Source organism: Phalacrocorax carbo, chromosome 1, assembly GCF_963921805.1.
Source record: "Phalacrocorax carbo chromosome 1, bPhaCar2.1, whole genome shotgun sequence".
Taxonomy (NCBI): Eukaryota; Metazoa; Chordata; class Aves; order Suliformes; family Phalacrocoracidae; genus Phalacrocorax; species Phalacrocorax carbo.
In genome coordinates this window covers 11,812,319-11,825,684 of record NC_087513.1, presented here as the reverse complement: position 1 = coordinate 11,825,684, position 13,366 = coordinate 11,812,319, and the positions used below count along the sequence as shown (strand labels likewise).

The 13,366-nt window shown below is 35.9% G+C and overlaps 1 protein-coding gene across 5 annotated transcripts in view; it reads right to left on the bottom strand.

The window, feature by feature from the left end:
* Nucleotides 1-1,384: 1,384 nt before the first annotated feature.
* HGF (hepatocyte growth factor) overlaps nucleotides 1,385-13,366 on the bottom strand; it is a 61,186-nt gene continuing 49,204 nt past the window's right edge. For 4 of the 5 annotated variants that reach the window (XM_064443857.1, XM_064443863.1, XM_064443872.1 and 1 more), the window contains 5 exons: nucleotides 11,252-11,326; nucleotides 10,503-10,649; nucleotides 9,716-9,822; nucleotides 7,699-7,844; nucleotides 1,385-5,535 (listed from right to left, as the gene is read on the bottom strand). In XM_064443857.1, coding sequence (XP_064299927.1) covers nucleotides 5,365-5,535; nucleotides 7,699-7,844; nucleotides 9,716-9,822; nucleotides 10,503-10,649; nucleotides 11,252-11,326 — 646 coding nt within the window. In that variant the 3' untranslated portion in view covers nucleotides 1,385-5,364. Of the gene's footprint in view, nucleotides 5,536-7,698; nucleotides 7,845-9,651; nucleotides 9,823-10,502; nucleotides 10,650-11,251; nucleotides 11,327-13,366 lie in introns of those variants that run through there. The other variant, XM_064443892.1, reaches the window with a different exon arrangement.

Genomic DNA, 13,366 nt, shown 5'->3' with positions numbered 1-13,366 from the left:
CAGATGTTTTCTTTCCTATTTATTGCACGTGTTTTTTATTAGAACATAGCTGTCCAGAAATCGGTGCTTTTGAAGGCAGAGTAGATACACAACTGAACTCTACTAAATGCCCTGCTCTGCTTACACAAGGCTCGTTAAATAACAAAGAGCAAAAAGCAAGTACTAAGCGTCAATGTAGGTTTTCGTCATTTATCATGTGCAGATTAAGTGTTCTTGCAGCTACAAAAGATAAAGCCGTAACAAAACGTAGTATGAAGGCAGTGTCCCTTTATAGATCTTTGTTGTGCAAATTGCTGTACAAAGCAGTTAATTCTCATGCCTCACAGGAGGTAGACAGGTCACCTGAACATCCCTAACACTTTGAATATAAAACTATAACAAGATGTGGTTTTCACCTATGGACTATTTCTAGATTTTTATAACTTTGGAAACATTCCTGCATGGTTGAAGTTATTGGCAAGTCTCCTATTGATTTCAGGAATTCCTGATAAAATCCACTGATTTCATGAATCTGTTAGGAAATCTCCTTTTTGGACTACAAACAAAAAGAAAATCATGTTTACCATGGAAAATCCAGACTCAGACTTCAAACTCTCTACACGTGAGTTTACTTGAAGAGTGATTACTGTTGATATAGCTGAAGTTGTTAGCAAATATATGTTTAAATCATCAAAAATTCAGTGAAGCCAGAAATGCTGAGTACTTTGAAATTTCGTCTGTATAACGAAAAAGAAGTAATGAACTTACTGTCTCTTATTTGAACTTACCTAACCAGAATGCCATAGGAGCTTGACAGTGTTTGGCTGGACAGAGGCACTAATCTGGTGGGGTTAGTAAGGGTGTTGCTTGTTTCCTCTTTTACTAGCTATTGCTGTTGGCTGGTTTTGATATTAAGTGCAGCAGCAGCACATAGGTTTGTGCAAGTTATTGGTCTGCTTTGCATCATCTTACGTACCACCAGTAGTACTAAGTGACACAATGAGGGGAGCCCTTTCCCTAAGTGTAAAATATATTGAAAGAAATATTTAAAAGTTCAAGCTTCTCATACTTAAATTGCAAGGAGCTACAAACCGCTTAGCAAATATTCATGTTTAGGTTAAGAGCACTCTTTCCACTGCAAATATACTCTGTGTAACATGCTTAGGCCATTCTCAGTGCAGAATTCCATCAGGAAGCTCTTGGGGTGACTCAGCAGCGTCACAGCGTGGATTTGGCTGTATCATTCATTTTATGTGGAATGCTGCTATTGGACACACGAAGATCTTTAAAGTACCAGTCCTCCTTACTCTGCACGCTAAAATTGCTTGCTGAAATTAAAATTGGGAGCCTACCAATGGGGTTCTAAACCTTCTTCTTTAAATAAGAAATATAATGCTAATTAAGCTGTTGTTTTTTATAAAATACTTTATTAAGAATAATAAGAGTAAACAAGGTTACAAAAATACCAACTTTATTAACTAATGAAGATGCCGTTAATTACAGAATATTTGTAATACAAGTTATAACCACAGTGTTCCCTTTTCATTAGGCATTCAGCAATTTATATTTAATGGGACCATTATTTTTCCCACTTAAATATGAAAAAATACTCTTATCATACACTGAATTCCACAGGCAGCTCCCTGAAGTTAGATCCCGCACAAGGAAACACCATACATAAATGCGACAGAGTATGTTTAAAAAGAAACACTGTAAAATTTTAGGGTGAAAAGCCATGTTAGTCTCTGCCAGCAGCCCCAACATTCATAAAACAATAATATACCAGTGCACGTGAGGGAGAAAGAAATTATTTGATAAGGATACAAGGATAAACAACCAATCCAATAGGTTTCATACAGGTTCCCTGGGGGTCTACTAGTTTACAACTAGCCTTCCAGAAGGATGGCGATAAAGCCTTGCCTCCTGTTGCAGTTGCTGTGGAGTTGAGAATCGGTGTGCTTTTCAGTGTACAAGGATGCATGTAGTTCAGTGCATGGCTATAGGGAAAAGCACTGAGAAACTTTCAGCCCCTGCTCTTTTGACAATCACATTCACTGATTTCAAGGGACATTTTGCCTGAGTAGATTTTGACCCTCAGAGATATATTTGGACCCTCATCTGAAAAGCTCTAACTCAAGTGAGTAGTTCTGTCAAGTACATTGGCATTACCTGCAGCAAGGGTTTGCAGAATGCCTCAGAGAATTCTAATCTTGAACTAGAGAAGAAGATTCCAGCAGTAGCAGCAAAAATCTAGACCAGTACATTCCCAATGAAAGCTACAGTTTCTCTGAGGGTCATGAGGTTTATGAGAGAAAAAGAGATTGGGAAAAAAGCTTTTTGAGGGAAAAATGTGTTCATTAATGAAAGGAAGAAGTGTCAGCCAGTTCCAATGCCCAGAGAAAATGAGAAATTAAGTCAACTAACTTCAGTAGCACAAAATCAGCTTTTGGGTTTTAATTCCAAAATTTTATATCCAGTTATTACACTTTTCAGCGACAAGTGTTAGTTAAAGCAAGGAGAATGAAGATGAAATTCAATGGAGATTAAGAATGTCCTTAGATAAGAATTTAAGTTCTGTACCCTTTAACTCTAATATGAATAAAATCACATCTATGAAGTAAGGTCCAGATCTGACTGAAGTTAGTAAGAGGCTTTCCAGCACTTTACATGGGCATTAGATCAGGTTCCCTTGTTATTACAGAGAGAAAAATGTTAGAACAGTGAAAAAATATAGAGTGTCCTTTCTTAAGAGAATCCTGTAGTTATAACAGTTGCCTGGTACGGTACCATTGGTACCAACAAGAAATATTCACAGGAATAAATGAAGTACAAATTCATTATCACATATCGTTAATCTTCTCTTCTCTTGCTCTTCAGAGTCTTGCGTGCCCTCCATACTGAGATAGGGAGAGCAAGAGCACCTGATAAGCAAGTGCATACAAACATGTTAAGTTCTGGAGCATCAACTCTGCACAATTTATTTTACCGAGACACTGCCCAGAACAAACAGGTAAAAATCCTTACACGTTGTCTAACAAAAAACAGTATTTTTATCATATATATATATATGTGTATATATATATATAAAAATCACAGTCTTCTGCACAGCAGAAGATTATAACTAAAATATTTTAGGATTTGATTTTTTTAGATAGACATAACAAAATGCCTGCAAATATAATACAGTGAGCACATAACAATTCTTAGAATACAAAGAGTGAACATGGAATTATATGTTTTATCCACATTCTACTTGTGACTGAAACCAAAACTCAATTGGAGTTTTTTAAAAGTCTCTCTTAAAAAGTTAATCCTTTCAATAAGATATGGTCAGTATATGCTTAGTAAGAATACACTCTTCACATACATGTCAATAATTAATTGTAAATACAACAGGCTAAATCCTGCCCTCTTTAGGTCTGGTAAGTAAGAGAGCCCAAAAGGAGCATAAAGCCTTCAGAGGCAGCCAGAATCAATCAAGACAGGCTGCCTGTGTAGCATCCACAACCTCAGGCCCACTATACAGAGAAATCACATCTTGTCCAAAGAGACTATTTACATCAGGAGGAATTTCAGAAGCTCTGCTTGCTGAAAGACTTCTTATGTGCTAGTAGAACCTGCTGGATGCTTGACAATAATCTCAGCAAGCCAAGCCACTTAAGCGTGAGCTGAAACTCATCCCAGTTCACCAGGAGATGTAAGCATATTTGGGTCCCACTGAAGTCAAAGTGCACTGCTGAAGACAATAATTTGGTGAGTGAACATGAGGGCTGCCTCCCCAGACAGCTCCCCTGAAGTGGTTACCTTCTGCCAGGACAGAATTCAACCCTGTGTCTTCTGAATGAAATGTCCTTTTATATATCTACACCACGATGTCAGCTTAACGGCTATGCAGTTAGATGTGATACACATACCATATAATTCGCTACTGGAAACATATACAATTACATAGTCACAAGTGAAGTAACAGTGCAGTTACTTATGCAATTACATGTACAGTAGTAAAACTAACAATTGAATATACGTTGTATCAGTTTTCCAGAAATTACAGGGTAGTTGGTGCCACCTATAACAACACATTTGTATAATATTTCCAGCCATACAACTAAATGCCTAAAAGCGAACAAGCGCTTTTCATAGATGCTGATTATTTGTTCTCTTTCCCCATCAACATAAAGGAAAATGATGGTTGTACACATAGGCAGGAAACAAGCTACTAAACTATTGGTGATTTTTCCATATTACATACAAAATCATATTATTCTCTGCAATAATTTTATTACTCTGAAATGAATTATACAAAGGATATAATTTTGTCCAAATCTAGGTAAGTTTTTATTAAAGATTTTAAGTGTCTGAAAAGACTATTAATGCATGGCTTAATTTTCCCATTATTAAGTCTCTCATCCGAGTGCCAGATTCAACTATTCTTTTTTTTCCTGCTGTAAATACAGAGTTACTTTCATGAAATAACTAAAATCAACGTAATTTTTAACACCTGTCTGTTGAGAAAGATTTGGGCATTTGATTGAATTTTCTTTTAACGGTCAAAGCCTGCCAGTAGCTAATCAGGATTAAATTTTCAAACTGTGGGAAATAGTGTCTTTAACATTGTAAATTCACAGTTATTTCTGGGACTGACTTTAAAGAAATGATCGATATTTTGTTAACCAATCCACTTCTGTGTTTCTTCCCTCATCCAAAAGGGTTTCTGAGATATCCGATAGGGGACCACATACACACTAAAGGGACCAAGTGCAGACCTAGGCTCTATAAGCTGTGTGTAAAAGAAAGTAATATTGACTCCTGTGAGATCTCTGCTTATGGCAGGCTTGTCAAAGTCCATCAGTAATGAAAATATTAATTACTAAAGGGATAATTTTTAATGAAATATCGAAATTTTTCACCTATTATAAGCGGGGAAGAGAAATATGATCTTATATGCTGTCCTTGACATATGCATATATCTCTCAGTAGGTCTTTTGTCATATATGAAGAGAAATATATGGCTCATAGAAAGAATAAGATATGTTAAATAAAACTATAATTTGTTTCTCCTTCTAAGATAATCTGAAGAGCAGCAGAAAAGAGGTCATATGATCTATTTCTACAAAACCATTTATCATCCAGTAATAATATCTTTGAAAAATCGTTTACCCATTCAAGTATCTTCAGGAGATATGTCACCATACTTGCATATACTGTAGGTCACTCCAACATTTATAAAACAACACTGATAGACAAAAAACACTAAGAACATCCATAAATATTAAAAGAAGGTCAACAAACTTGACTATCAAGTAGTTTAAAAATTGTCGATCTTTACATTACACATTAATTCCATGTTGTCCAAAGCCTTTATTTGAATGGAAGTTGTTGAGTTTTTCAGGGTTTTCTGTAGGTCATCATAATCTTGTGTATCCACCGGGAATAATACGAGACCCGAACAAAAATCCCAGGACGATTTCGAATAGCACATCCGCGGCCAGGAACAATGACACCAACTACTATCTTCAGCCTGTTTTGTTCACAAACCAAGGGACCACCATAATCTCGCTAGGAAAAATTATAAAGAATGTAACTTCTCAAAATGCTTCAAGACACAGCTCCCATCTGTCTCCTACTGACTGGTTTCTTTTGGGGATCACCTAGCTCAAGGAACAGGCAATAATGTTATTCTTACCATAGGACAAAAACAAGCTTCCGATGTTTATCATAACCAGAATTTATACAAATCCATGTCAAGGTTGGCTTTTGACTTTTGGTTGCTTCCTGTGCAAATTAAACACTATGATCCATCTTTATATGCGACACTAGTGATTTCAGACTACCAGATCTTACTCTCCTCTTTCAGCTACCTGCAAGCATATTTGTTTATGTGCATATAAACCAGATGAGTAGAAAGTGAGTTGAATGATAAACATTTTTGTTGTGATAGCAGGCTTTGCATCAAAGACTACGGACAGAGCCAGGTTAATAGCCTTCTGTCAGTCAATCATGTCGCAAGGCTCCAGGATGAGAATCTGTGCTTACTAATAGGTGGTGGTGGTAATCCCAAGATAATAAAAGGTAATATTTTGCAGACATAATTTTGAAACATAACTAGTTAAAATACTATTCTTCATTATTCTGAGTGGATGAGACATCTGTGCACCAGTACCTTCATTCAGTGAAAATTTGGAATATGACCAACTCACATTGGGGTCTTATTTAGCACTAAAATATTTCTAGTTTAAATTATATTGAAATGGTAATTTAGGTAAATTCACATAGATTTGGGAATTGAATGTAGATACTGCTGGTTTCACCCAGGCAAAATGTATATTGAACCTAGCAAACTAGCTGCAAAACTAGACAATAAATGTTCATATCAGATAGTGAGACATTGTTTCAAAAAATAATAGCTGGCAATTAGCATTGTATTCTCTCTAGATCACCAGAGAAACAACAATGCTTGACCTTTATTTAGTTTAGGGTTTTTTTCTGGCTGATGGCAGATTAGTTCCTGCAGGAACAATGAACTATGTCAGTACCATCAGAGCGGCTCATAAAACACTTTCGGGAGTGGAGTTTCACCTGCCAATCTGATTTTGTTTCTCTGCCTGTTCTCTGCTGAGAAAAGTAGCTTCAAAGGAAAACTCAGGGAGCAGGAAACCATGCAGTGATTAAGACTGATTGCTAATATTAATTCAGTCCATTTCTTCTTGCAGGGGAAAACAAAGTGCAGGATCCCCAGCAGATTTCCATGCAGATGTTTCATTTATAAGCCTTGACGTGTCTAAGACCTCATTTATGATTAAATATTTGATTTTGAAGAAAATACTTTGCAATAACAAAATGATCCTTTGGAATATTAATAATAAATGGAATAGGCCTCAGCCTGATGAAGACCTCGTTTCCCCATGACTTGGTAGTACCCCTGGGTAGGGAAAATTTCACTGCTTGGTTAACATCAGTATTAGGAAATAATCTATTCTACTCCAGATATTAAATACATAATCATCCTCATGACTACCCTCCTTCTAGACATCATGTCGTCAGGCAGATTTTCCACACAAAAAGTTATATTTTTGTGTAATAAAAGATTTACAACACTTTTCCTCAGATGTCTTTTCTCCATCATCAATACCTGTCCCAAGCAAAACAACTGTATCAAACTGTACTTTCAGTGAAGTAGTTCTCCTGTCCTGAGGCTTGATTAGGGAGACCAAATGCTCCAGCCTTCTAACACTGATTCTCAGTACATTTCTTAATCTTTCACCTTCTTTCATAACTTTACCAACTCTCTTAAGCAGTGACTTTGTATTTCGCATGCAAGTCCTCGTCTAAGTGGTTAAATTTGCTCCAGCTTTTGCTTCCTACTCAATCAAAATATACTGCTGTTTTCAGCACACAGCCCACTTTAGCCCTTATTATAGAGAACACAAATTTATCTGAATCAAGAAAAGTGTTTGGCCACATGAGTATATCTAACATTCACGTATATCCTTTACTGGTGTGGTGGTACAGTGAAATTGAAGCAAAGGAACACCTTCCTGCACTCTGGCAGGATCACTAGAAACACAAATCATTTTCTAATGCAAAAGATTAAAATAACTTTTTGTGTACAAGTTTAATGTGTAGAGAATAATTATGAAAAACTCTAGTAAATTATTTCTGGAAAAGAAAAGAAGCCAGGTTGATGGCTCCTAAGAATGTATTAGGAAATGTAATATTTACCTCACAAGGCCCAGCACCAATGGTTTCAGCCACAGCACAGATTTCTGACTCATTCACAACGATCTTCCCTTTGAGATATTGGTTACATTTCTCATTTCCCAAAATAAACAGGTTTGCTACCCGGAGAAGGCCATCATAGTTAATTACTAGGATTGAAAAGAAAATGAGAATTTTATTCTATTTCAGGGGGGAAAAATTGAAGATGTAGTCTGGATAAACTTATTCATGTAACTTCAGTTATTGTACTTTCTCTCAGGTACTCACATTTTTGTTCAGCCTGTTATCACATATTTCTCTTTTGGATTTCTTATAATTGCTACAAATGAGATTTGCAAGAAATTTGTCTGGTGCACATGCCTGGTCAGTTCTCTGAGAATATCTGGAGAAGTTTTTTGTATTAGAAGAAAGTGCTAGGTAACTGGGTTTACTCTACAGTCCACCACCAGCTTGCCCCGTCACATTGCAGAAATCAGAAAAGGTGAGCCTCAGAATGTTGTCACTCCCATTAGTGGAGCAAGGATTTTGCTCCCTGCCTTAAACATGAGTTAATGTGCAACAGTGCCTGCCATAGCCTAGGGAAGGATGTGATACTTTAAAAATACTGTAGCAGAGCAGAGTTCTCATTCTGTGCTAGCTCAGCTACACTGAATGACTTTGTGCCTGCGAGGGCAGAGCCACGGCTTTGTGCAATCTCCATTCATCAGTGTGAAGGTCAGGAAGCAGGAGCCCTGTGGAGCTCGCTCTTGTTCTACATGTCGAAAGACAAGTCTGTACAAGCTGCAAAGATAAATAAAGGGCCTGGACCTGCCTGTTCCCTGCACAGCCATCAAAAGAAAATGCCAAGCTTGCCCTTCACTAAATTGTTATCCTGTCTTGAATACAAAAAAAAAAAGGTTGTAACACTTCTTTCTTCCCTGACTAGGAAGCTGTGAGGATTATATTAAGCAGCACATAAAATACATCTGAAAGGCCTTGGATGACAGATGTTATATATTTACTGTATTACATAACTCCACAACATTGAAAATTCCTTATCAGTTCTCTTAAGCTAAGCTTTCCTGTGATGCTGCGCTGTGATCCAGCCCAACTTCCCTGTCCCCCAGACAGCCATTCCCCCCAGAGGATGGTTAATATGGCCATGCTGGGAACATCAAAGGCAGTCATCTGGGAGAGGGCTGGTACAGATTACTTGCCACCCACAAAGAAATGTGGAGTAATGATTACAAGGAAGAGAGTCTCAGAATTACAGTCTAGTTTCTGCTCTGCTTCCAGGACAGCGTGAGTATGCTGCTGCTGCTTACTCAGGGTCTGTGGCAAAATGACATTTGAGCACAGTAATTATTGGAGTAATTATTGTCAACTGGCAGCTATTAACTTTATCATCAACACATAATTAGACAGATATAGTATTTACCAGACTAAATAAATGTCTGTTCTCCCACATATTTGTATTTACTTCACACAAAAACTGGGTTTAACAAACATTAGTAAGGTTGCAAAGTCAAGTACTCAAAAGTTAGGAAATGCCAGACTCAGGGCTGCCTGTGCACCCTTAGCTCACTGTCTTCATTTATGTTAATTATGTCTTTTACTACATGATTCTGTATTAGTTTCTCCGCAGGGCAGCCTGCTTTGGGATACAGAAAGAGACTGCTTAAGTAGATGAGTCAGAATTTTTTTTAAAAAGGGTTAGAACTCTGCAAAACAATTTTGCCAGATTTTTTTAAATATGTAGAACAATATTGTTCTCTAGTTCATTCTTTGAAATGTTTGCATCATTTTCCTGTCACTGAAACAAAAAAAAATAAAAGGATGAACTAGTAGAAAATATTTCATATTAAATGATATTAGATAAAATACTCAAAGGTTTACAAAACTAGAAAAAAAATTGAAACTGTATTTTATAACAAATTGTTGGACAACCACGGCATCAGGCAATACCAGCAGCCTCACCTATAATGACAAGAGGAAGTAAGCTGTCAACGTATTCATTTAGTTTTTAAAAATAGTTTCTTACATCCAGTGTATCCCCATCCATAAACACTGCAACTGGTCTTCTCTGGAATGGTACATCCAGAAATGGGTAATCGGATTATTTCTACAAAATTTGTCAATATGGCAGGTCTGAAAAGAGAAAATAAATAATAGGTATAATGGATTTTACTTAACCTTCTAAAATGTATCTTTAAAATGATGTTAAATCTATTATAGCCCACTGCAATTAAAAACTGTGCCAATTCTTTTCCTTTCTTTTCCATTTTTGAAGAATATGATGGATTCTTCTACCTATTTTTTGTGCTACAGCTGTTAACTGTCAAAAGATTTCTTGAAATGCTGTCAAGATTTTTACACTATTTAACTTGGGTTTTCATCATAAAAGTAAGTAATGGTGGCGTTTCATTTGAATATATAGTTTTGCTAATATGAAGGAAGTTTGAAAGCTAATATATACACAAGGATCTCAGTTACATTCTGGTGTTTACTCTATAAATTAAAACCATCTAGTCAATGTAGTTTGGTTTTAAAAAAAAAAAAGAAAACAACTTCCCAACAAACCTAAACTTGGTTATCAGGAAAAAAAGTGTAGGCACGATTTTTCAGAAGTAACATCTGTTTTCTGAGTAAGTTAGATGAATCTGCATTTCTGCATATATTAAGTAAAATTTCTTGGAATTGGAATTTTACTCCATAGAGACATCATCTGCAGTATCAGAGACAGTAAAGAACTGTTTTTGCTAATCTTGTTTAGGAAGAAACTCATTCATCAGTTGAAAATCCTGGAATGGGCGATAATAGCTACTAACCTGCTAAGTTTCAGTAAGACCAAATCTGACCCTGCAGGGCCATATACCAACTGGGAGATATTCAGAACTTGTCTATGCTTCTCCTCTCCCTTTCCTTTGATATTATGGACTCCAAGCCAGGCTTTGTAGTCTTTCAAATCTTTGTACCTAAATGAGGCAAAGTTGGTTAAGATTTTGCTGAGTGTATAATGAAATAACTCAAAAAACTCTGCTTCATATAATTATGCTAGAAGATCTTAACTAAATAGCCTTCACCAGAAATGGGTTTATGCTGCCAACTGCTATTCCAAAATCAACATGCTCAGATATAAGGTTTTGGTCTGAAGCCACCACATAATTGTATCTTTAACTGTTACTAAAATCTAATTGTTTTTTTTTCCTTATAGTAGCCAAACATTTAGACACTTGGACAGTATGAACCTTTGAGCTTTTTGAGACTTACCCAAGTTTTCTATTTTGTTCTGTCCAGTTAAGCAGAAGCATGAGATTATTTTCATAAAGAAGCAATTGTCTAACCATTACACTTGGAAAACATATTTATACTTCTATGTAAAATACCCGGAGGTCTTTTAGATTAACAAAAATAATAACAGAAAATACCAAGGTCCCACAGGACTTTTACATCAGAAAAAGCAGTGCTAAAGCCAAACAAGAGGGAAAAAATGCTGCATTTATGTTGAAGAAATATAGTGCTGATAAGTTCCTGAAAATACATATATTTCAGTATACAAAGCTACAGACTACTGTACCGAGAAGGGAAACACTGCCTGGCTGTTAGAACCCACTCTTCCTTTATCAAAGTACCGCCACAGATATGTTTATTCCTGGAGAGAAAAAAAAAAAGGAGAAAAAAAATTAACTAACTAACTAACTAACTAACTAAATGTAACTGTGTTAGTTTCTCTATAGTCAAAAACTTTAAAGAGTACTTTTGCTCCCCACATATGTTTGCTGGTGAAAGGTGGCTAACTGACAGCCTGCAGAAATGTGTCTCTGTCCCTTTGCTCTACAGTTTCAACAGTTATAATACCATGACTTTGCAGAGATTGACTCCAATGCAGCAGGAGGAAAGAGAAATTCAGTTCCTCTGTTCATTTAGTGGTTTCAAAGTTGAACTTATAATAAGACTAATTTAAAAAAAAAAAAAAAAGAAGAAAAGGCAAGCCCGTTCTTTGTAATCGGAACTGGACTGAAATATTCGAGCAATCCCCAAAGTGTCACCAGATGTAAACAACATTTGGTCATTATTCATGTAGATATTATTCAAAGCATTGACCTCAAGGTGGAGAGTTCCTATTTGATTACCACCCCTATGAGATTTCTGTCCCCACATGCTTCAGTTGGAAACAATCTGCAATGTATGACATCCTACTTGTGATTATAGAAAACCTGAAGCATAATATATCAAGTAAAATTAAAGCAATTAAATATAACAGTTCTTTCAAAAATAAAAATGGCTGTTGAATGCAAATTAATTAGTTTCCTTCTTTGTGTCTCAAAAATCACATTTATTTTCTGCAGCTCTTTGAAAAGTGAATCAGAATTGTCAGCAATTTGGAAAAAGCTTAAAATCTCTCAATTTATAAATTCAAATCACACAAATGTTCAAAGCTTTGCAAAGAACTGCTGGAAGGACCCCAGACTATATGGAGTTCAAAGACAGCAGAAAACACAGATGCTTGACTCCTTTTTTTTTTTTTTATTGTATTTTGGTTGAGGAACAAAATATCTGGTCCAAAAAGCTGGATTCTTCTTAAAATATAGATTCTGCCCAGTTTTATTATAAAAATGTCACAATCAGGAGTATAAATGTGTTCTTGCATATTATGTTTGCATCATTAATTATCAAAAGGAATTTACAAGATTGTATCATCTGCTTTAGAAGATTAACTAGTACACATAGGAAGGTTAAAATTATTTAAATGTGGCAAAAATCCAAAACTTAGTCCATGAAATAGATTAAATTCACCCAAATATGCTTAAATATAGCTGATAACAGAATTTGGATCAGATAAATAAGAAAATATGTCATTGATTAATTTAACATTTAGAGATGGGCCTTGGTTGCCAAATATGAATTACAGGTTTCTAAGTATCACTAAGCCTTTACCATTCTGACATGGCAATTCCATTTTGAAGTGTAGAGTTAATTTTTTGCAGAAAGTCCTGAAGACATTAAGATTTTGTTTCAGACAACATTTTACTTGCCTCCTTGGTAACAACACAAAGTAAAACTACATTTTTATGCCCATGTGTAATACTTAAAAATATATTTTACTGCTGGAGTATTCCAGGAATCCCTTTTTCATAAAAGAATATGCAATCATTTAAGCACACCACAAAATCCAGGCTCAGCTACCCTAATTTCAGCTGTTTGAATTTTAGGCATCCAGATGTAATTCACCTTACCTGTCTAAAAGTTCCTCAAACATCAAGGCTGCTTTAAAAATAGTGGAAAGATAAACTTTTCCTGAATGTGATTCAGTGCACCTATCTGGTTACATAGTCTAGGAATAGAGTGGTGTTCCTCTAGAAATGTCTTTCTGGATGTTCTGTTAGACTTCCAGAAAGGTCTAGTTCTGACTGGAGCTCATAAGATGTGAAGCTTACCAAGGACTGCAAAGACCCCCAGAATTTCTCTAACAATGAAGCAACATAGAAAACAGGCTTTTTATCTTTTCCTTGACTCCAATTTTTAATTTAAGACCTACTTTACAACACAGTTTTAGAAGACATGATGATTCATTAGCTAACAGAAATGAGCTGTACTTTAGTCTGTTCCAGCACACAAAAAAGACCTTTTTTTGGTAACTTTTCTTTTTTTTCCATGATACAGGGCTGATGCATGAGATATGTCTCCTGTT